The sequence below is a fragment of the Natator depressus genome, chromosome 5 (assembly GCF_965152275.1).
Source record: "Natator depressus isolate rNatDep1 chromosome 5, rNatDep2.hap1, whole genome shotgun sequence".
NCBI classification, from domain to species: domain Eukaryota; kingdom Metazoa; phylum Chordata; order Testudines; family Cheloniidae; genus Natator; species Natator depressus.
In genome coordinates, this window is record NC_134238.1 from 110,014,819 (window position 1) to 110,040,301 (window position 25,483).

A 25,483-nucleotide genomic window follows, 5' to 3' on the forward strand; every position below is an offset into this window, starting at 1 on the left:
AGGGAGGATGAGTCCAACAGGCTGAGAGGTGCTGCTTGTGGAGCTCCATATCCGGTTGGAGCAAAGGAAAACAGGAGGAAGCTGCTGCGGGTGCTACCTCAATGTTGTCTGGGTCTTGCTGATTAGTCCAGGGGAGCAACAGCACAGAGAGAGCCCCAGCACAGCCGCAGCGGAAAAAGCAGAAGCGGCCCTAAGGCAGATCCACCCCAGTCATGAGCACCGTCTACTTGTGGGATCAGCTGCGAGCCGGCAGCTCCGAGGTAGACTGGTGCGAAGATAACTACACTATCGTGCCCACGATAGCCGAGTTCTACAACACGGTGTGTATCGAGTACATAGCTTTGTGTTTGTACATCTGTATGCATGACCCTGTGTCTTACAGTGCCTGCAGTATACTCGGTATTTATTTTTATATCTTATGTTTAATACATACGTATGTATATAGTGTGTGTGTGTGTGTCTGACTAAGGAATTATTTAAATATTATTGGTACATCCTGTCACTTTCATTGACTTTTTTAAATAAAAAAATAAAATGCAAATAACCTTTACATTTGTTACTTTTTGTTTGCTAACTTTAATAGGAAGTTATCCAAATATAGCAAAAATACCATCATCTTCTTTTGTATTTCATAGTTTTTTAGCCTTGATTTCAAAGCATTTCCATGGGGAGTTAAAAGGAAATGAGATCTTTTGTTTTTCTAGCTTGGGGAAAATAGCAGCAGTCCCTCAGCTTTCCCTTGCTTTTTGCACACAGGGCTAGAATAAGGTCTTCTTGCATGTGACAGTGTTGGTATTTTATTGCATTAGGGCTGTGGTCTTACTGTCCAATTGCATGGCAAGTTATCAGTTTTCCTGTAGCTTTATTTGGACAGTGGGGGGGTGGGGGTGGGAAGCGTCTTTTGTGATCTGGTTTCACGTGCCTGTTTTCTGTTGATTTTGTTTCACCATCGTATAAGGCTAACATTTTTATTTTACTGGAACTTTAAAACTTTTTCATTTTAAAATGAAATGGAAAATGTTAAGGTTGATCACAAAAATACCAGGTTTCAGAGTAGCAGCCGTGTTAGTCTGTAGTCGCAAAAAGAAAAGGAGTACTAGTGGCACCTTAGAGACTAACCAATTTATTTGAGCATAAGCTTTCGTGAGCTACACCTCACTTCATTGGATGCATTCAGTGGAAAACCTCACTGAATGCATCCGATGAAGTGAGGTGTAGCTCACGAAAGCTTATGCTCAAATAAATTGGTTAGTCTCTAAGGTGCCACTAGTACTCCTTTTCTTTTCACAAAAATACCATCTACTATGCTGATTGGAAATTTTTCTGATCCTAATTCTGTGTATATATCTCTCTTAAATCAACAATATATGGAAAGGGTCAGATATCAGTCTCATTTATGCTGGATTTACCAGTGTAACTTTTTGACTTCATTGGAGTTACTCCACATTTCTACCAGCATAGCTGAGATCAGAACCGGGCTCAAAGACTAAACAAAATACAAAAGAGAGTTTTATCTCCACCCACTCCCACATTCTAATATTTGGGACCATCTAACTTGTGTGATGCTCTTTTCTTTCTTTTGGGAGCAACATGCCCGGGGCCTAGGCTAGTAGTGTTTGCACTGGAGTAGAGGTGAACACAGAATGTTGTACGTGGAAGAACTAAAAATTGCTGCTCTTGAAAGTCGTCCACGCCCCCCCCCCCCCACACACACACACACAAAGCTGAGCAAATTCCTTTCAGTTCTGCAATAGCAGCTTCTTATGTATCAAGTTTAGGGCTGGTCTATAGGTTTATCTATATTAGAAAATTTTAATTTGGTAAATTGCTGGATTTATATTGACCAGTTCAAGTGCATCTCTGTTGGCGTGGTCTGCACCCAGGCTTTTGGATTGATTCAACTATTTCAGTTAGGGCTATGATTTTTTTTTTTTAACTGAAATAATTATCCTGTTACAATCCCTAGTCCTGAATGCAGTTAAGCCAGTATAAAGGTGCATTCCACTGGTATAGCTTATTCCCCTATCCCCTTCCTGTAAGGGAATAGCTTTATACCACTATAACTGCATCCACATTAGTGGGGCATTGTACAGCTTCACAGATTTGTATGGAAAGTGTGGTGTACACTGGGATCCTGCAAATTCTGTGCAGGGCTTCCTTCAATTTTGATGGGTAATCATGTATGGAGGGCTGGCAGGATGGTACCCTGAGTTTCTCTGACTCTTTTCTTCCCACCTCACTGTCTTTTGGGGGTTTCTCAAACCCATCTTCCTAAAAACTTGCCTAGCTCCTTCCTCTTTGTCTCCTGTTCTTTCTGGCTTTTTTTTTTTTTTTCCTTTCCAGGTTAGCAACCGATTGTAGCACTGCATGCAGTTATAGAACTACATTTACACACCAAACCCTCTGCTGAGCGAATCAGTGAGGACTACATGATCTCAGTCTGTGTCTTTTTTTTCTTGCTAGCTCCACACATTTAAATAAAAGCAAATCCCACATTTGAGCCCAGCATTGCTGATGCTATGATTTCCCTAGAACCACTATCGAGAGTGATCTGGTGTATGGGTGCCCTATGATATCTGAGCACTTTGGGGAAAGTAGTCTGCTATATTTGCCCGTGTTGTCCCTGCACAAGAACCTAAAACATAGGGAGGAAGTTTTTAGGATAAACAAAAGAGAACACTTCTTAATGAAAGCAAATGTGACTTGGAACAGGCTGGAAGTGAGATGGGAGAGGGTGGTGAACACCCTCTACGGTGAAATGCTGAGAAAATTAGCTAAAACATGAATGGTAATACTATAGAATGTAGTCCTGGAAAGTGCAGGGGGTGCACCAGGATGAATGATCAGATTAGGTCAAGAAAAGACAGCTGTTAACAGATCTATGGTGGAAATCCTGGCCCAACTCAAGTCAATGGGAGTTTTGCCACTGACCTCATTGGAGCCAAGATTTCACTCCATACCTCTAAAATGACTTGGGATAACATGGCTATGGGCCTGACCCAAAGCCCATTGAAGTCACTGGAAAGACTGCCCTTGTCTTGAATGGGCTTTGAATCAGGCCCTTAAAGTACTATAGCAGAACCTTGCTAATACACATCCCAAAAGGCCAGATATTATTCACTTCTCAGCAAAGATTTAATGGCACAGTCCTGTAGTCACAGGACAAAGGCCTTGTCTAAACACAAATTTTGAAACAGTTACCTAAAGATATTTTAAAATTTTATTTAGTTAGACTGGCGCAAACTGTGTGGACACTCCTAAATTGAGTTTAAGTCAGGTATGTATACATGTCGTGGGTTTTTTGGGGACAGGAAGGTTGATTTGTTTTTAATTTGGCTTTGGTAAAGCTATACTCTATCTGCGGCATTGCAGACCTTTGTGGAAGTCCTGGGTAACAAGAACTGGACAATCTTTCTTCATTGTGCCTTTGTTTACACTCTTGGGTCTTTTGTTGACCAAAATGAGGGAATCAAATGTTTGCAGTGATGGAATTTGGTCCAGTTTGTGATGTAGCTCAAAGCCAAGAACGGTTACATTAAGCCTTTTAATACAGTATATCAGGATCCCCTTTTCTATATAGTTTATTTTGATAAAATCAGAAATTCAATACAGTGGCTTCTAATGATGTATTTCAAACCTCTTCCTGCCAACCATATATTGTTCTGTAACAGTCCTAGATGACAGTCCTAAAAAAGCCACAGAATCCTTTCTCCCTCTTCTCAATAGCCGGCTGATCTAGCTTTTTTTTATTTTTAGGTGACAGGAGAGGTGGGTTGGTCAATTTTTTTAATGTAAGTTTTTGTTGCATTTCAGCCTTTTCAACATTTTCATTGTAATCTTTTCTTAAAGAAAAAATTGATTTTAAAAGTACAAGTGAGCTCATCTCTATCATATTATCTTCTGAGTCTCAGGCTGAATGCTGTTTCCAAGGGTTCTGCTGGCACAAATTCACCGTGTTTCTAGTAAAGAGTGTGCTATTTTAAACCGAGCGGGAGATTGCTTTTTCTAAATATTTTACTTTAATTAAACCCAAAGGTCAAGGCTTCTGAAGAAAATGTGACCCTCTGAGGGGGCATCTTTAGTTTGATTTAATGCTTCTTGCATACAGTGCTTGCAAATGAATATGCTTAGGAGCCCCTCCTTCAGTTCCTGTCATTTTGAATGCTGGTTTTAGGAACACGTTTTGACCCTTCCTGGGAATGTAAATGAGGTGATTGAATTTTAATCTCTCTGAATTAGGTTCTTGTGTAAAGGGAAGACTATATTTGAGGACGTGAGTAGGGAAAAATATAGTTGAAGGAGCAAACACACCCATTAAGGGTCCAATCCTACATGCTTTGTCCACCCCAGACTCTCATTAACTTCAGTGGAAGGTTGAGGGGCACTGGGAATATATGATCAGGCCCTAAAAGGCCAAACTGGCCAGTATAAATTATAGGTTTCAAAGGCAGCTGTAATTCCCCCCCCCCCCCTTTTTTTTTTCAGGGGGACTCTCTTATGACCAAGCTCTCTCTCCTGCCTGAGTAATTGGGCTAGGCACTGAGAATGTAATAGAGGCAATGATGAGGAATTCTGTCTCCCTCCCCTGCCTCTCACCTGAGGATGAAGTTGTAGGGTAGATGCTCCACAGCTGCCTGTTACAGCCTAAGAGCTGCAGCAGGGTTCCCCAGCTCAAGTGCCTCCGCCTTCCTCTAAGGGAGGACCACATGATCTGTATCCAGGCAGTTCCACAAGTTTTCATGCAAAGCTCCCTCAGTCATTAAGAAGAGTGCCACCAGCTAAGATTCTTGTTATTCACCTCTTGTTGTCATTATATACTTTTTGAATTGCAATGACATGAATATTTGATAATGTATTTGTGTAATCACAGCAATGTTGCTCATGGGATAGATTTACAAGGTATTTTAAGGAAGGGATCATCCACATTATACATTGTTCCCAGTCCGGATGGATTTATGCTTAACATTCTCAAAGTAAAGACCTCCACTGCAGAACCTGGGTCAGCTTTGAAAAAACAGAAGGACATATGAGTTTTGGTGAGCTGGGGTTATCATCAGACCAAGCAACAAATGTGCTTTTCTAGATGGTTTTTGACAGCTTACAAACTTTAAAAGTTTGTTTAATTTTCCCCCTTTATTTGATACATTTTATTTTATTTTTTCTTTTCTAGATAAGCAACATCTTGTTTTTTGTTTTGCCACCAATATGTATGTGCTTATTTCGTCAATATGCAACCTGCTTCAACAGTGGAATATACTTAATATGGACTCTGCTAGTTGTTGTTGGTAAGTTGGTGTGTGTGTGTGTCTGGTCATGCATGAACTGCAAGAGAGAGGAAATTACGTTCTTTTCCTGCCCGCATATCATGTTTTGAAAAATAAAGCAACCCTGACTCTAGTGAGCAGTTTGTTTGAACTTACTTGATACTGAAGCATGTGCACTTTTACAAAGGAAAATGTATTGTGACAATAGAGGTTGGCTGGAACTCTGGCCTGCTTAGCTCCATTCTGCCCTTCCTTTGCTACATTTGGGCTTGATGCTAAGCAGTGCTGAACACCCACATCCCATTACTTTAGTAGGAGTTGAGGATATTTAGCATCATTTGGGAGGAGTTCAGGAGTCTTTTGTTTGTAACATGCTGATAATTTCTCTCCATAGAAGTGAATGTTTACTCATTTTATGTACAGAGGATCATTAATGTTTACACTGTCAGTGACAAAAAGCATGGGATTTCCACCTGTAAATCGTGCTAAGGTTTAGCCACCACCTGCTGCTACCCTTGTTTGACTTTCTCACTGGCTGGGAGGGGGGTATCTCTGTTTTTAGTTGTTTGTTTAGTTTGGAGTTGTGGGTTTTTAAAAAAAATAATACTGTGCCCATTTCAATTAATAGTGATACCCTGATGTGCTTTTTCCTTTACGTAAGCTCCATTTTGCTATTTAGAGCTGACGTTTACATCTTTCATAAATTAGTTGTTTTGCAATAAGTTTTAGCTGCCACAGATTGTAGTGTTATTTAAGTCTTTCTGCCATTTCCAGGCAGAATGATCTCCATGTCAAAGCATGTACTATTAGGTCCATTGTTAAGCGGCATATTTTAGTGCTATACACTACTATAACTTCATATTGGCTTTTTAATTGATTCATCCAGGAATTGGATCTGTCTATTTCCATGCTACACTCAGTTTCCTGGGTCAGATGCTAGATGAGCTGGCTATTCTTTGGGTCCTGATGTGTGCTCTGGCCATGTGGTTCCCCAGAAGATACCTTCCAAAGGTTTTTCGAAATGACAGGTAATATATATGTATGCAGTGTCATTGTAGCTCTGTCAAGTCACAGGATGTTAGAGAGACAAGGTGGGTGCATTAGTGAAATAGTGTAATGAGCTTCAAGACACAATCAGGGAACCATCCTGAGCTCTTTAAGATATATTTTTACCTGAGTTAATCTCTTTTACTGGACAATCATCTGTTGGTGAGAGAGACAAGCTTTCCGTCTTACACAGAGCTCTTTTTGAGGTCTGGAAAAAGGTACTCACAGTGTCACAGTGAAATACAAAGTGGAACAGATCGTTTAACATAAATAGTTAATTATACTGGGAGTATTGCCAAATCTGAACCTTAAACAAACAAAAAAAAACCACAAAGCAGGCCCCCCAAAATCATTGGTTTTAGAATCATGACATATATAAAAAATCTAAAAATCAAAAAATCTCTGTATTAGCTTTGTGAGGTTTTGAACCTTTAGATTTCAGGTTTGCAAGCTCTTCTCTGCAACCAAGAGAGCTAGAAAATACTTTATTTAATAAATTTAAAAAAAAAAGCTGATATTCTCACGTAACATGATTCCAGTAGATAGGGCTTTAAGGAAAATAATAAATATCATTATACTCGTAAAATAATGAGAATTGGCAACACTGCACTGGTTTTAGACCTTGTAACTCAATTGAATGCAGTGGAATAGCTCATGAATTATACTGGAATAAAAGAGATCAGAATAGGGCCTCAGTTTCAAATATTTATGATCAGTGTGCATATAAAATATTAAACTCTCAAGGTTGCAGTCTTGCGAAGACATATGCACGAGACACACATGTATGCAAAGTTAAAGTCTTTGCCAGATCGGAGCCAAAGTAGGCATTCTGTACACACCATGTTGTTGTTATCATAGTGTGTGTCGTATCTTATGCCTATTCAAAGAAATAAAATTTTGTTTACAACAATTTTAAACATTTTTAGGATCTTGTTGCCTTTTCTTGTTTATCTTTAATGTAAGGCTTTAATTAAACCAAAATGTACACCTTTTCTTTAATTATTCAGGGCAAGGTTTAAAGCTGCAGTCGGTGTCCTTTCTGGAGTCACTACATGTCTTGCATTCATTAAGCCTGCTATCAACAACATCTCGTTAATGACACTAGGTGTCCCCTGCACAGCTCTGCTTATTGCCGAGTTGAAGAGGTAGGCTTCTTTCTTCTGTATGTGAAGCAGCCTTTTTTGATGTTTATTTTCTGAGGGTTGCATTCTAGATACAGATATACTTTTGGGCAGATCACCTTCCAGATGCATGACCCACGTAAGGGCTAGGCAGAATCTCAGTCTGGGTACTCAAGGGACTCAAACCCCCGCCCTCCACCCCCACACTGGCAGGCAGAGAACTGGGAAGCACTGGACACACTGTTCTCAGTTCTTGCAATTTTATAGCAACTCTCACAACATTTAATGTTTTTACTTAAAGCCCTAGCTCCTGGACACACTTGGTTGTGGGAATCTCAACTTAATTTTTTTTAAATGAAAGTTTTCATGGTTTTCTAGCCTTCATGGTTGCAGAGAAAATCTCAAAAACCTGAACCCTAAAGGCTCCAAAGTCAGAAGGCAAATAAAAAGACCCAACATTTATTGTTGTTTTACAATCTCATGATTTTGGGGCTTCTGATTTATGATTTGTGAATCTTTGGGGTTGGCAACTGCTTCTCTGGCTTGGTCTACGCCATGAAACTTTGTCATGTTTGTTCAAGGTTGACAGTTTTTATGCTGACATGACCACAGTTTGTCCTGGTCTGCACTGACTACTGAACATGTTTAGTATCTCATATCAGAACACTAGTTCACAGTGGTGAGGAGGCATGGTAACACTGCTTAGTGCAGACCAGGCCTCTGAGACAGGGTGCTGCTCTTACAGCCATGCAGCTGCGCAATGCCCCCAACGCAGGGCTGGGCCGGGCCTATAAGGCACAATCTAGCTGTTGGTCTTTCTGTTATACCGGCAATGGTGTGAACTCAGGGCTTGTCTACACTACTGCGCGGGGTCGATCTAAGATACGCAAATTCAGCTACATGACTAGCATAGCTGAAGTCGACGTACTTGGATCTACTTGCTCTCCCGTCAACTGCGCTTGTGCTTCTTGTTCTGGTGGAGTACCGGAGTTGACGGGAGAGCGCTCAGCAGTTGATTTATCGCGTCTATAGTAGACGTGATAAATTGACCCCCGATGGATCGATCGCTGCCCGCCTATCCGGCGGGTAGTGTAGACAAGCCCTCACTCTGCTCCACCCCAACTGTTTGGATTCTCTCACACTGCATGTATTTCCAATGATTAATTAAGTCATTATATGTACACCTAAATACATAGGACCCGATACTCAGCTGGTGTAAACGGGATTACCTGCATTGAAGTCAGTGGAGCTGCACTGATTTACACCAATGGAGAATTTGGCCCAGTATATGCAACAAGTGCAAATTAATGTTACAAAGTAACTTTTGAATCTGATTCACCTCTCCTACCCTTATAAATCAGGAATAACTCTTTTGAAGTCTGTGTAAAAGAAAGAAGAATCAAGCTTAACTTTAGTATTTCTTCAAAAAGAACAGGAGTACTTGTGGCACCTTAGAGACTAACAAATTTATTAGAGCATAAGCTTTCGTGGGCTACAGCCCACTTCATCAGATGCATAGAATGGAACATATAGTAAGAACACGCGCGCACGCACACACACACACACGTTGGAAGTTTCCATACAAACTGTAAGAGGCTAATTAGTTAAGATGAGCTATTGTCAGAAACCTACAGACCGCTATACTTACCTACATGCCTCCAGCTTTCATCCAGGACACACCACACGATCCATTGTCTACAGCCAAGCTTTAAGATACAACCGCATTTGCTCCAATCCCTCAGACAGAGACAGGATCTCTATCAAGCATTCTTAAAACTACAATACCCACCTGCTGGAGTGAAAAAACAGATTGACAGAGCCAGAAGAGTACCCAGAAGTCACCTACTACAGGACAGGCCCAACAAAGAAAATAACAGAACGCCACTAGCTGTCACCTTCAGCCCCCAACTAAAATCTCTCCAGCGCATCATCAAAGATTTACAACCTATCCTGAAAAATGATCCCTCACTCTCACAGATCTTGGGAGACAGACCAGTCCTCGCTTACAGACAGCCCCCCAACCTGAAGCAAATACTCTCCAGCAACCACACACCACACAACAAAAACACTAACCCAGGAACCTATCCTTGCAACAAAGCCCGATGCCAATTCTGTCCATATATTTATTCAGGTGACACCATCATAGGACCTAATCACATTAGCCATGCCATCAGGGGCTCGTTCACCTGCACATCTACCACTGTGATATATGCCATCATGTGCCAGCAATGCCCCTCTGCTGTGTACATTGGCCAAACTGGACAGTCTCTACGCAAAAGAATGAATGGACACAAATCTGACATCAGGAATCATAACATTCAAAAACCGGTAGGAGAACACTTCAACCTCTGTGGCCACTCAGTAAAAGATTTAAGGGTGGCAATTTTGCAACAGAAAAGCTTCAAAAACAGACTCCAATGAGAAACTGCTGAGTTTGAATTAATATGGAAACTAGATACCATTAACTTGGGTTTGACTAGAGACTGGGAGTGGCTGGGTCATTACACATATTGAATCCATTTCCCCATGTTAAGTATCCTCACACCTTCTTGTCAACTGTCTAAATGAGCCATCCTGATTATCTCTACAAAAGTTTTTTTTCTCCTGCTGATAATAGCTCATCTTAACTAATTAGCCTCTCACAGTTTGTATGGAAACTTCCAACTTCTCTTGTATGTGTATCTATATCTTCTTACTATCTGTTCCATTCTATGCATCCGATGAAGTGGGCTGTAGCCCACAAAAGCTTATGCTCAAATAAATTTGTTAGTCTCTAAGGTGCCACAAGTACTCCTTTTTCTTTTTGCGGACACAGACTAACACGGCTGCTACTCTGAAACCTTTAGTATTTCTTGACTCTTTTGTATTTAAATATGCAATATTCATGGTGTATGAATAGGGTGGGTTTTTTCCATTCGATTTTATCAGACTACATAACAACCTCTCCTAACTGTAATATTTTGGAAAGGTATCATTAAATCCTTCTTGATGAAAAGCACCACTGAAACACAGCCATCTCTGTGGTATGAGGAGTGTGGGAACTGAGCAGTGCACTGCACAATAAACGAGGGGGTGGAGAAATTGACCAAGGAGCCTGGTGGAGTTGGCTAGAACGCTAATGAAAGTGCCCGGGATTTTTAATGTTCATAGAGAGCCATTTGGAGGGACATCCTGTGTGACTTTGGGCAAATCACTTAAACTATCTGTGCCTCAGTTTTCCTTTTGGAAACTGCATATAATAATTTTGCCTTTATTTCCCAGGGAAGTTGCAAGGAGAAATCACAACCTTGTTAGGGGCTCAGACACTTTAGTGTCAAGTGCCATAGATATGCCTATAAGTAAATTAATACCTTTGTTTTAAGAGTTTCACATGGAAGATCGTATGGAACTCTGTTATTTACCTTTAGAAGAATGAAAGGCTTGAACACTCCTGCTTTTGAATCAGCTCCCTTGAGTCCCTTATAAGAAAATATCAGTTTAATTGTGCAATGTGGGATCTAATACCTGCAACATTTTTTGATAAATTGCTAAATGTAAAAGCAAAAAATTAAAGGCATTATTTTAAGCCATACTGATCCCTGGGAGATTTAAATACAGACGCATTCTCCTAAACCCAGAAGAGGTCATCTAATCCCTTTTTACAATATAAAAAATATGAACATTATTGAAAACCAGTGGGATTTTTTCCATGCAAGTGCAGTCAGTAATCCAGCTGTACGTTGAAATCTGAGTGCTCCGATGTGGAACCTTCACTATGAAACTATTTTGGGTAGAGAGGGAAAAAACTAATAGGCCAATAGTTTCCTCTGTTCCATGTAGAAGATATTTGGGCCTTATTTATCATTGCATTACTCCAATTTTATGCCAATATAAATTGAAAACTGGATAGTGGTGAATCAAGCCTTTTGTGTTTCCGAATGAAGATTTTTCTTACTCTAATTCAGTGGTTCCCAAACTTGTTCCGCCACTTGTGCAGGGAAAGCCCCTGGTGAGCCGGGCCGGTTTGTTTACCTGCCGCGTCCGCAGGTTTGGCTGATCCTCCCAGTGGCCGCGGTTCGCTGCTCCAGGCCAATGAGAGTTGCTGGAAGCGGTGCAGGCTGAGGGACGTACTGGCCACCACTTCCAGCAGCTCCCATTGGCCTGGAGCAGCAAACCGTGGGCACTGGGAGCTGCGATCGGCCAAACCTGTGGACGCGGCAGGTAAACAACGGGCCTGGCCTGCCAGGGGCTTTCCCTGCACAAGCGGTGGAACAAGTTTGGGAATGCTTTAATGCTGTCTCACTGCTCTAATTTTTCCTTGGGAACAAATTGCTGCCATAAAAAGAGCATTATGATCTCAAATGGGAGAAGAGATGGCTAGTAAGGTAGGAAACACTAAAATGGGTGATTTTCAAAGGAACAAAGGGCAGGAGGAAGATGATAAATTCCATGTGTAATCTAGTGCAGCCCCTGTGGTGTTAGCATGATGGTAGTGTGGGTTGGCCCTGTAAGAATAACAACTATGGATGGCTAGTATCAGAGGAGACTCAAACACATTGTGGTAATTTCTATTAACAGACATTTAAATTATGCTGCCTGTGATTATATACAAGCACTGCATTTATGCAAATGTATTGCACAATCAGGAAAAGCAAATGGTAAGGTTTCAACAGCAAAATTATCTTGGCCAGATTTACGCTAGAATATATTAAGCTACCGTTTATCAGGAAAAAGAGGGACAAAAATATTACAGATCTGCGATATGGCAGAATGAACAATGCTCCTGGAACCTTAGCATGTGTAAGGCCTGTTCAATTTTAGTGTTGCCTTAACAGGTTTTTAAAACTTCATTTTCATATTTGCTTTAAAAAGACTGGACAGCTTCAAAGCACTTACCTGGTTCCAGTTAGGGTTTGAAGTTCGCACCCATATTGCTGGTGAATGCAGTGGAGAAGACGTGTCTAGCTTTGCTGCTTCCCATCAGTATTTCTAAAGCACCCATCACTGTATCTAGGCACTGTACAGGGAATTACAGAAAATCCTTGAACGTTGCCCAGAAAAGACCATCTCTACCATCCTACTTTTGGGGGGTTTGCCCTTGCTTACCTTTGAACACCCTCTTGCAATGTCCCCTGAAGCACTTACTTATTTTATAGACTTATAAAAACAATTGAAAAGAATCCCATCACCATTATGTCATCTTGTAACTACTGTCTCCACCACTTCCCTTAGGAGTGTCTTAAATCTCACTGTCAGCAATTTTTTTTCTGATATTCAGCATAAATTTTCAGGCTCATCCCACTACTTAAAGCTCTTTAAAGCATGCACAATTACTCTCCTTCTTTGTTGTTCACACCCTACAAATATTTGTAGGCATGGCCATTGCTTAAGGCAGCTACATGTTGAGGCCAGGTTTTCTGTGTTAAATGTGCACAATTATGCGTAGGCATTTGCTTTCCACACTTAAGACCACAAACACCTGATTTTTTTGAGTGTGTGCACGCACATGACCATTTAGCTAACAGAATGTCAAAGCTTGGCATCCATTTGCATGTGTCTATTTGTTATGTGTTCAAACAGTAAATCCCTACACATCCATCCATGCCTAGGTATTTGTACATGAATAGTGGCAATAGGGGTTTTTGGTCTTGTATGACCTGATCCATCTCCCATGGGAGTGAGTGAGAATCTTTCCATTGACATTAATGAGTCGTGAATTGGGCTTCTCATGTGTATCAATAAAGCAATCTCTTTATACCTGTTTGGTAATGCGGTGCCCAACTGAATATAGCATTCCAGGTGTGGTCTCACTAGGGAAGTATAAAGAAAAACTCTTGTGTCCCTGCTCTTTGACTGGATGCCTCTGCATATGCAGACCAAAAATCTCTTTGCCCTTTTCTGATGCCTTATTACAACTATTTAACCTTGAAGTGGAAAAAATCACTGCAAGCACTACAGAAGAAATCTGTTATTATTTCATATAGTAGCTAGCATATAAAATGTGTAAAGCTACCTTTATGTCCTGCCCCCTCTCCTCAGGATTTGTTTTGATCGTCAGCCAGATCAAATTCAGCCTTTTTAAAAATCTATCCTGGTTTGCATTCTACATGTAGTAATAAGTTCAGTGGTAGCCATATAGGTGTTGTTATGTTGGGAAAATCACTTTATATTGATATACTTCTTGTGAAACAAACCGAATACAACAGCAACACAGAAAGCTGGCATTGGAAGCATGAAGTCCTTTGTGTACGAACAGAGAAGTTGTAATAATTTTGAATATCAGATTATTTATAGATGGCTTTAAAAAGGAAATATCAGACCCTAAAATTAAGGTGCAAAAGAATGCAAGAGGAAATCCTTAGGAACAAGATTGTGCAGCATGGTATCTTTTCTGTTGCTAATCTATAGGCTATAAAGGAATCTACTGCCAAACCTTATGCCTGTTAATAAAGGAGTCCACCGCCTAATCTCAAATGCACATTAAAAATTCAGATGAAGCAGAATAATTTTAATAGTAAGAAGAATCTTTTCTATCTTTTTATGGAAAAATATATTACTAAATCTTTAATTTGCAAACTCAGATGTTGTATCACTGTAGCTCCAACATCTTTAGAAAACTGTCACCTAGTAAAGTGTTTTTTATATTTTTTTTGTTTTGAATTTTTGCTGATGCAAAAGAATTTAAACATTAAAAAAGTCATAAAATTCTTCTTCTTTTTTTTTTTTTTTTTTTTAAAGATTCCAGTGCCAGTCACAACTCTGCCCAACCTCCATATATGGGCTGGAGACTCTGTTCTCCTGCCACTTCAGCCATTCCTTCTATTCCCCCTCTCAATACAGAGTGAGCTGAGATTATATTATGTAAGAAGAAGTTGCAATGAACTTTCGCCAGGGTACAGAGTTAAGGTTGTCATAGCAGCAATAGAGGGAGAGGGCCTCTGACCTATATATGATATCTTCTGCTTTCAAATCCACACAGGTAATGACTGATGTTGGAAATCACTCAGAATTCCCTTAGTTGTAATGTTGGAATTTCAAAATTGAGGGTGACAAATTTGTGTGCGAGACCAGGAATTTTTACTTGTATGTACTGCAATCAGTCGTAAAACGACAGGGTTACTTAGACTGTTAGCTCCTTGGGGTAGAGGCTGTCTTTCTCCTGGGTTTGTAGGATCGTGGTCCCTAGGTGTTTCCTTATTACAAACAATAATAATAGTATGCACTGCAACACAAGCAGAATATTTATTTTTTGTTTCTACTAAATGTTTGAGATTTATGCTGAAATCTCTGTGTCCTTGGTCCTGAAATACCACAGGTTTTATTGAGTCTGAGGAGTGAGATCTGCAAGGAATAGACAGGCTCTTGCAGGCAGCTCCAGGTCATGGCAAGGGGCCAGGCTTATAAGGGAACTTATGCTGAACTGTTTTCTTGCTATGAAATAAAATGCAACCTTGAAAAAAAGGGACAGAAATCCTTTTGAGGGTGGTTTTTGACCAATGGCCCTACTCTAAGTAGTAAGAACTATGCTTGGCAGTGTTTACAGAATTGGGCCCCAGGAAAATCCATCCAATTTTAAAAACAAAAACCAGAAGCATAATTTTCTTTTTGTAGAAAGACCAACAAAGCCAAACTACACTTCATCCTAGACAGCATATAAGAAAAAGGTCATGTCCCAAGAGATTTCATATTGTATAGCTCCTGTATTGAACTCTCTCATTGGCTAAGTAAGATTTAATGCCACAAGGAATGTAGGCTCCTGAGCAAAACTATGGAGACCACAGAATTCAGTACTGCCTCCCAAAACTGAGGTGAACAAATTTCATTACATTTAAAAAAAAAAAAGAAGAGTATTCCTACTTTACAGGCAAGACAGCCTAAGCTAATTCCTTGTACATACATTGGCACCTGCTTTTGAAGGCAGAGCTGATCAGCTACAGGCCAACCTGCTTATGGCCACAACAGATGGCTCTTTTCCCTCCACAGTAGGAATTATTGTATATGGACAGGTTTGTTTCCTCCATCCACGGTCAAACTCCATCTTCTTCTTCAAGTGATTGCTCATGTGTATTCCACAATAGGTGTGAGTGCTCACCACATGCACTGGTGTTTTCCCCTAGCAGTACCCGTTGGGGGGAGCCCCCCAGTGACCCCTGGCATGGCGCCTCCATGGCTCGGTATAAGGGGAGCTGCGCGCTTCCCCCCACCCTCCGTTCCTTCTTGCTGCCAGTGAAGATGCATCGGAACTACTCTGCTCCAGCTTTGCTGTAGCTCGTCCCCAGAACTGCTTGTTCGTTCAGTGTTAGTACTGTAGTTAGTTAGCTGCTCAGTTAGTTAGAGCGCGTGGGCCCCGGGGCATGCCCCATGCCCCGAGTTGTAAGTCGTGTGACACTTGTAGGCGATCTATGCCAAGGAGTGACCCACACGCAGACTGTTTACGCTGTTTGGGAGAAACTCATATCAGCGATCGTTGCAAGATTTGCAAGTCGTTCAAACCTCGGACCAAAAGGGAAAGAGACATTAGGCTCTGGACCATTCTGATGGAGCTGGCGCTGACCCTGACTCTGGCGCGCCGCTCCAAGCCGGCACTGAGCACCACGACCTTCCGGAGCCTTTGACCAGTCAGCACCGCTTCCCGTCCACGGGGCACAAGAAGGCAAAAAAGATGCCTTCTTCACAGCGGCACCAAGGAAAACCCAGGGCAGAGGCTAGACCCATGTCGGGCAGTCCTCGATCCCCTCCGGCCTCTAGGCCTATGACTCATGTAGAGCAGAGTAGACCAGCCGCTTAGGACCAGGCCTCCCCGGGTGTCTGGATGTCTTCCATGCTGGAGGCCCTGCAGGCGGCCCGGGACGTCATGTCCATGCCAGTACCACGAGCGCTGCCGATGTCGGTCTCATGCTCCAGGGGCAAGCCACCGCTGGGATCTTTGCAGTCGCCCCTGGCTTGGTACCGGTCTCGGTCCAGGGAACGTTCCCGACAGTGTTCGCCATCTAGCAACCTTTCAGGGCAAAGTCCACGTGGATCGCCCTCGACTCCCACCAGACTGTCTGGTTGGGTGCCATCCGACCGAGACTCTCGGCACCGCTCCACTTCAAGGAGTGAGTACCGACGGGACCGAGGCAGACGTCACCAGAGGTCCTCGTCTCGGAGGGGTTACCGCAGCCAGTCACAGCACGGACGTTGATGCCGTTGCCACTCAGAATCCCGCTCCAAGACCCTGCCAAGGCATCGTCTCCGCAGCCCCGGGCGTCGATCGCTGCCGTCGCGGGTCCACCTGTCGGAGCCAATCACAGCGCAGCTGCTACTGACAGTACTGGTCCTCCATGTCGAGATTGCGGTCCCGTGGTCATCGTCGCTCCCGGCACCGCCGCTCTTCCTGGTCCCAGGACAGCGGCAGGTCGTTTGTCAGCCTGGCCTCTGCTTGTAGTCGTCCCTCCGTGGGCCAGGTCAGCCGGGCCGAGCAAACGGGCTCACTGGTGCCGCAGCAAGTGCAGTGGCTCCAGGCCCCATGGCTGGCCCAGTGGTACCAGTGGGCACCATGGCCCTTGATGCAGCCCCAGTGGGGGCTCGCTCGGTAGCCAGAGCCTCAGAGGCATCATCGGCCTCACTCTCCAGACCTCCAAGGAAGGAATCGGTGGGACGTACATCCGCAGCACCGTGCCCGGAGACCGACCAAGTGGTGGACCCTCTGGTGCAGGCAGACACCCAAAGTACCGCACCAGCCTCCTCGCCCTCCCCGGATGAGGCGATTACGGCCCCGCTCTCCTCCGTCCCGCAGGAGGACTTTCGGGCCCACCAGGAACTCCTAAAAAGGGTGGCATCAAGCCTCCACCTCCAGGCAGAGGAGATGGAGGAGCCCTCGGACTCCCTGTTTAATGTGCTGTCCCCATCGGAACTGGGTGGGGTAGCATTGCCTCTCCATGAAGGGATGGCAAAAATTTCAAATGCCCTTTGGCAAACACCGGCCTCATTGGCCCCCAACTCCAAGAGGGCGGAACATAAGTACTTCGTACCCGCCAAGGGACATGAGTACTTATACACCCACCCAGCGCCCAACTCCCTGGTGGTCGAGTCGGTCAACCACAGGGAACGGCAGAGCCAGCCAGCCCCTACCCCGGAAAATAAAGATTCACGGAGGCTGGACTCTTTTCGAAGCAAAGTTTATTCGTCCTCGAGCTCCCAGTTACAAGTGGCAAACCACCAGGCTCTCCTGGGCTGGTATGAGTTCAATCTGTGGGGCTCCCTGCCCAATTTCGAGGACTCCCTCCAGGAGCGTGATAGGAAGGAGTTCAAGGCGCTGGTGGAGGAGGGTACAGTGGCTGCAAGCGGCTTTGGATGCGGCGGACCCGGCTGCTCAGTCCATGGCCTCCACTGTGTCCATGAGAAGGGTGTTGTGGCTCCTGCTGTCCAGGCTGTCCAGTGAGGCACAGGCCGCCATGCAGGATCTCCCATTTGACGGGAAAGCTCTGTTTGCGGAACAAACAGATGCAAAGCTGCATGGTGGAAAGAACTCTCGCACGACCCTCTAGACTCTGGGTCTCTATGTCCCGGCTCCGGCTAAATCTAAGTTTAAGCTGCAGCAGACTCCTGCTCAGGCCTCCACCCGAAATATGAGGCTGCCTATAAGAAGGCGTGGGACTATAAAAGGCGCCCTCAGAGGCAGTCGAGGCAGGCCCCGCAACCTATGTCCTCTAAGGGCAAACAGGCGAGGAAAAGACGATAACGCTTGGGGGCGCCCTGCCAGTCCTCCTCAGGGATCCACCCTCAATAAAGCTCCAGTTCAAAGGCAAGGGGTTCTACTCCCACTATTTCCTTATCCCAAAGGCCAAAGTGGGACTCAGGCCCATCCTGGACCTGCGAGATCTGAACCAGTTCATGGTGAAGCTCAATTTCCGCATGGTCTCCCGGGCCTCCATTATCCCCTCCCTGGATCCCAGGGACTGGTACGCTGCCTTTGATCTGCAGGACGCGTACTTCCATATTCACATATTCGAGGGACACAGACGCCTCCTCCATTTCATGGTGGGGCAGAATCACTACCAATTTATGGTCCTCTCGTTTGGCCTGTCCACTGCTCCCAGGGTATTTCCAAAATGTATGTCAGTGGTAGTAGCCTACCTCAGGCGCTGGGGGGTGGTCCAGATTTTTCCCTATCTGGACAATTGGCTGGTCAAGGGCAGCTCCAGTCGCGGGTGAGGGATCACGCGTTAGTCCCAGTTCAACGCATGGAGTTTATCAGGGCACTCCTGGACGTCTCATCGGCCACAGCTTCCCTTCCACCAGACAGGTTCGAGACCCTGAAGGGGCTCATCGGCACGATCACAAGGTTCCTGGTGACAACAGCCAGAGTGTGCCTCCAGCTCTTGGGTCACATGTCAGCATGCACGTACGTGGTCCGCCATGCCAGACTCTGAATGAGGCCTCTCCAGCTCTGGCTTGCCTTGGAGTTCTCCCAGGCCAGGGACAGGATGGACAAGGTCCTCACCGTGCCCAGCTTGGTGATCGCCTCCCTACGGTGGTGGTCCGCCCCAAGCAACATGCTCCAAGGGGTCCCATTCTGGGACAGGGCCCTGTCACTGGAGCTGGTGTCCGATGCATCGAACCTGGGTTGGGTGGCTCATGTGGGGAATGTTCGGACCCACGGTCTGTGGTTGTCTCAGGATCTGACCCTACACATAACGTCAAGGAGCTCAGGGCGGTACACCTGGCGTGCGTGGCTTTCCGCTTGTACCTGGAGGGCAAGGTGGTCAGGGTCCTCACGGACAACATGTCCTCGATGTTCTGTATCAACAGGCAAGGCGGGGCCGGGTCATCTGCCCTCTGCTGTGAAGCCCTCAAGCTGTGGGATTTCTGTATAGCCCATGGCATCTGCCTAAAGGCCTTCCATCTACCGGGCACCCGGAACGTGCAGGCAGATCGCTTGAGCAGGGACTTCTCTTCTCAGCACGAGTGGTCTCTCCACCCAGAAGTGGCTCACCAACTCTTCCAAGTGTGGGGAACTCCCCAGGTGGACCTGTTCATGACACGGCAGAACCGGCGCTGTCCCCAGTTCTGCTCCAGAGGGTGACTGGGACGGGGCGCTATCTCCGATGCCTTCCTCCTGTCCTGGTGAGGCCAGTTTTCTCTATACCTTCCCCCCGTTCCCACTGATCAGCAAGGTCCTGGAAAAGGTAAAGATGGACAAGGCCTGGGTCCTCCTGATTGCCCCAGCACGGCCCAGGCTACATTGGTACAGGACCCTCACGGGCCTGGCGGTTGCTCCGCCGTGGCCATTACTGTTCCGCCCGGATCTGCTCTCCCAGGACCGGGGCTACCTCCTCCACCCCAACCTAGCAGCTCTCCACCTCACGGCGTGGCTGCGCAATGGTTAGGTAGGGAGGAGAAAGCAGGCTGCCCTCCACGCGCTGCGCCTACTTGGCAAAGTGGTCCCAGTTCTCCAGATGGGCAGCTGAATGGGGTGTCTTCCCGGTGGCCACCCTGATCCAGCTTATCCTGGACTACCTTCTCCACTTATAGCCCAGGGCCTGGCGCCCTCATCAGTCAAGGTGCACCTGGCGGCCATGTCGGCCTTCTATCCGCCGGTGCAGGGGTACTCAGTATTCTCCCATGCTATGACTGGCCAGTTCCTCAGGGTGTTGGACCATCTGTTCCCATACGTCAGGCCCCCACACCCACAATGGGACCTGAACCTGGTGTTGACCCATGTCACGGAGCCCCATTTGAGCCACTAGCCACGTGCGCCTGGTCCCACCTCTTGTGGAAGGTGGCCTTCTTGGTCACAATCATGTCGGCCAGGCGGGTCTCGGATCTCTGAGCCCCCATACACGGTGTTTCATAAGGATGAGGTCCAGCTCCACCCACACCCTGCGTTCCTCCCGAAGGTGGTCTCCGCCTATTACTGGAGTCGGGACATTTTTCTGCTGGTCCTCTGCCCCCAGCCCCACGCGTCCAGTGAGGAGCACCATCTCCACACACTCAATGTGTGACGGGCTCTGGCTTTCTACCTCGAGCGGACCAAGCCTTTCAGAAAGTCCTCGCAACTGTTCATTGCCTTGGCTGAGCGCATGGGGGGTCGGTCGATTTCCACTCAGCGGCTTTCCAACTGGATCACTTAGTGCATCTGCACCTGTTATGAGCTGGCAGGTATCCCCCCGCCACCGATTATGAAGGTGCACTCGATTCAGGCGTAGGCCTCGTCGGCTGCCTTCTTGGCCCACGTTCCCATCCAGGACCGTGGTCTTTTGGAGGGCCGTGGTCTTCGGTTCATACGTTCACCTCGCACTATGCCATCATCCCCAAACCAGGGATGATGCTGGGTTCAGCAGAGCTGTCCTCCATCCTGGGAACTTGTGAACTCCTTCCCACCTCCAACAGAAATAGCTTGGAATCACCTATTGTGGAATACACATGAGCAATCACTCAAAGAAGAAAGGATAGTTACCTTTTCTGTAACTGGTGTTCTTCAAGATGTGTTGCTCATGTCTATTCTACATCCCACCCTCCTTCCGCTCTGTTGGAGTTGTCTGGCAAGAAGGAACTGAGGGTGGGGGGAGCGCGCAGCTCCCCTTATACCGCGCCATGGAGGCGCCACTCCAGGGGTCGATGGAGCGCTCCCCCTATGGGTGCTGCTAGGGGAAAAACTTCTGGCACCGGTGCACGTGGCGAGCACACACGCCTATTGTGGAATACACATCAGCAACACATCTCGAAGAACACTAGTTACGGAAAAGGTAACTGTCTTTGAACCCAGATTGAGAATTTCGTTTCTGAGGTTCAGAAGAATGCAACATCAGCTAAATTGTTCTTGTCAAAAACTTTGGGGATGTTTAAACTTTTGGGTAAGCATCATTTGGAACTGTAGATTACTTGCATTAATGTGTAGAAAAAACAGCTAGCGCCCCCCCCCACACACCCCCCCGAAAGCATAGAATTCTTCATATTTATATAACTTTAAAAAAAAATGTTTGCTACATCAAAGGGGCAAGTGAAAATTTGGCTCAAAATTTACAAACTTGTTCTCAAATTCTAAACCCAAAGAAATGTTTTGATAACGACAGAATTTTAAAAATTCAGCTACGTTTCCCTTGTGTTCTAACTGTGGCTGGGATGAAGTTGTTTTTAACCAGTTCTTGAAAACCATACTCCAGTCTGAGTATTTGTGGCAAGGCTAGTAATGGACCCCAGTGCCAAAGACTTGTAACCAGTTTCCATCAGTTTTACCACTGCGTCTAACAATCAGAAAAACTCCTCTGTGTTGAAATGGTAAAAGTTGTGCTTAAATATTTGTTCTTTCCTTAAGACAGAATGCGTTTAGTGTGTTTCATGTTTTGACACCAAACCTTTCACTTATAGGGGTGCCAATTAATTAAAATCTTGATTTTAAAGAAAAAACTAAAAAATAAAGAATTCAAGTGTAGTTCTTGTCTGGAAAGTGACTCTTACTAATAATGACATGGGGGGGTTCCATGTTTATTGTTTCTCCGTGACGCCAAATACATTTTGCTCAGTTTACAAGTAAAAAGAGTAATTTTTTTTCCTTCTAACTGCTTACCATGCAAACTCACCCTGAGATCTGAAAGTTAAGCTGGGCATTTCTCATGCATCCTCACCAGTTTAAAAAAAAAAAAGATGCTGCAATTGGCATTTAGGTCCCTGTCTTGCAAAGAGAACTGGGCAAGCAGATTCCTGCTGCCTCATGGTTCTTGTTGCAGGATTAGGGCTGTTGCTGATGTATGAAGGAAAATGGATTCCAGCTCTGGCTTCCAGAACTTTTACTTGGGCTGTAGTCCTAACAGGAGTGAAAACAATTTTTTTGTCCAAAAGTTGCACATCAGTAATTAAGAGTATCCCGGAGCAGAGCTACTGAGTAAAGGTGCCATTTTGTTTGCATAGTCTCTTTACTCACCTCAGATTGATGGTAAGTAAAGCTCCTCAACATATCACTTTTTCAGAATGCTGCATTGGATGCAAAGCAGCTGCAGGCTTCTTAAAGATGTGCAGCCTGGCGTTCCGGATTCCACGCCAAAGCTCAATATAGCCAAACCACATAGTGACTGATAACAGCTTTTCTTCCCTTCCTTATGTCATTTTTTAGGTGTGAAAACTTGCGTGTGTACAAGCTGGGCCTCTTTTCAGGTCTTTGGTGGATGTTAGCACTTTTCTGCTGGATCAGTGACAAAGCATTTTGTGAGATCTGGTCTTCATTTAACTTTCCGTATTTGCACTGTGTATGGTAAGTACTGTGTGTAAACTCTGTTCTTTCATTTAAAGAAGAGAAACCCTTAATAGAGATGTATGCACGTAGGCTGTCTTGTGCATTGACTGTTGTTCCTTTCACGATGATGAACAGCTTTACTAGTAAAAGACTCCCAACCAATAGTGTTCAGACATCCCATCCACTTGATAGATTTATGTGCCTCCTGGCCTCTTAAGTTTCTGCAGATTCTAACTTCACTTTTAATGAAAACTAAGTTTCTAGCCCTTATGAATGCTGAAATAACCTTCAAAGTGTAAACCAATGCAGTGTTATCAGTCTGAAACAATGGGTCTGAGAAGAGAGAAATCTCTCCATCCTTAAAAAATCCATGACAGCAGACAGGTAGACAAAGAAGATCAAAGAAGAGCTCAGTGCCACTCCTTCACACCTATCCACCTGTGAGCAAAAGTCCCTTTTACTCAAGACCATATCTCATCATTTTCCCCCAAACTCTGTGTAAGTGTCTCTTTTGCAGCATATTCAAAGGTCATCAAGTTTGGAGCAAGAATGTTACAGTTCACTGCATATTTGTAGTATAGTTATCTATATGCTACATCTTGTTAATCCAAAGAGGACAGGGATTGACACTAGCCATGCTCAGGAGGGACAGGAGAAAGGGGTACGGGCTGATTGGTCTGAAAACTTCGTGATATATTTGACACCTTTACAGAAGCCACATTAATGTTTTTTTTTCTTTGTTTTCCATTCTCCTCAGGCACATCCTCATTTGCCTTGCTGCTTACCTAGGCTGTGTCTGTTTTGCCTACTTTGATGCTGCCTCTGAGATCCCTGAACAGGGCCCTGTCATAAAGTTCTGGCCCAGTGAAAAATGGGCTTTCATTGGTGTCCCCTATGTCAGCCTCCTCTGCGCACACAAGAAATCACCTGTGAAGATTACATGAAATCAAGCACCTAGTGGAGGGGACAATCTATTTATTTTTTCATCACAGACTGTACTTAGGTAAAGGTAGTGGCTCGGGTTGTTTTTTCTGACTAATATGCATATGGCGTTCACAAGTGTTTTGTTAACACATGGTAAAATATGACCTTTCCTCACTTTTCTGGCGAGGAGGCTAGAAGGTTTATTGTGGTGCTCCTGAATATTTATCTTAGAACTCTGTATTGACACTGGTTGGATTTGTTTTGCACTCTGATGATATAATTCTTTCCAAATATCAAAGTTAAGGATATTTTTCAAGGTCGGCCAGAACAGCTGACTGTAAGAGACTGATTCTCTTTTCATGTTGGTTCTGCCAGAGCTCTATTTAGTGAAGGAACAGTGAGGGGGACAAAGGTGCCTTTAAGCCATCTTTGTTCCTCCTCTATTCTGTGCCCAGCTCCCAGTATACATTAGAGCAGTCCTGAGCGTGCTTTACTTTGCACCTGGATGCATTTAGCCATAAGTGGCCACGGTGGTATTCCAACTACATGTTTTTTATCACAGTCATGTCTCCACATGTGGACTGCAGAGGGGGTAGTGTAGAGCCATTGTGGCAGCTCTGCACTGCATGGGAAATTCCCCAGTAGCTAAATACTTTAGCAGAGCTGCAGAAGAGGGTGGTAACAAAGGAAAATCAGACCCGGAATTGTTACATTGGTGTAAAACAAGGGTAAGTGAGAAGAGGAACAGGCCTTAAATCCAAATAAGAAATTCAGGAACCTTAAATTCCTGATGTTTTCCTCAAACAGTTTAGAATGAAATGACGGTGTCTTTTGGCTAAATTATTTACAGGATGCTAATGATTATCAGCTCGTGTGGGGTGTAGTGGAACCTGGTAGCCACTCCAGACTTATTTAAAAATACATATATTCCCAATAAGCATATGGAGATGGTTATAAAAATCCCCTTCTATCTCTGGGCTTTAATCTTTTTTCTCCAGATGTGGTAAAGTTTAAGGGTGAGACTTTCATAAGCATTTGATATTTGCCTAACTGCTCCCACAAAATTATATGGGAGTTGTACCAATAACTTCAATGGGAGCAGTGTTCAGCCAATTTTGAAAATCCCACCCTAAACGATTAACACTAAAATTTGGATTAAACTATTAATAAATAAAATAAAACCCTATACTCCAAGTGCAGTCGGTGAGAGTTAGTTTCTGACTAATGCCTTTCAAGTAGAAATAAATGCAGTTGTATCCTAATGCCCTGGTAGTTGTATTTAGTAAAGGTAAATGACCACTTAAAACTGTATTTAGGGCCTGCATGTCCTTCCAGTAAGCAATGAAGTTTAAAACTTCAATGATTACATTCTTTGAAGGAATGTGTGGTATAATTTTTGCCATTTGTACCAACCTGTCTTGTAAAACAATAGGGACACCCCAAAGGGGTATCATCTGAATCCAGTTTAGTTTTAAAGCTGCTGGTTGGTTTTTGACTCCTAGTTGGGGCTATGGTTGAAAGTCACTTGCACTGAAATCTTGCAGGCTGTTTTCACAAGTTTTTAGGACAAAATGATGCAAGGAAAGAGTCACTGATTTTCTGAGACTTCTGTCATCTTTAACTATTGAGATCAGCTGTTCTTATGAGAGTCTGGCTGCAACTGAACCAGGAGATAGGCGCCTTACTGTTTGAGATCCAAATCAATACCAAAACCGTAGGGGTGGGGCTTCAAGGAATTGGATTTGAGGTTCTGGTTGTGGCTTGCCTCTCTAAAATATTTAACTTCTAAGCAATATCTTACTTTGTCACCAATGCTAGGAGCCAATGTGATATAATCTCTACTGTAATATAGAAAGTTTCCCTCTGTTTAAAATACGTATTGCTACTTACAGTGATAAAAGATGATCCTTAGTTTTACAATATATATTTTGAAA

At 44.3% G+C, this 25,483-nt stretch overlaps 1 protein-coding gene across 1 annotated transcript; it reads left to right on the top strand.

Annotated features, from left to right (window-relative positions):
* Nucleotides 1–25,483, top strand: ACER2 (alkaline ceramidase 2). Its single transcript, XM_074953452.1, has 6 exons — nt 1–320; nt 5,171–5,285; nt 6,151–6,292; nt 7,319–7,456; nt 22,506–22,643; nt 23,383–25,483. The coding sequence occupies exons 1-6, from the start codon at nt 213–215 to the stop codon at nt 23,567–23,569; spliced, it is 828 nt and encodes a 275-aa protein (XP_074809553.1). The 5' UTR covers nt 1–212; the 3' UTR covers nt 23,570–25,483.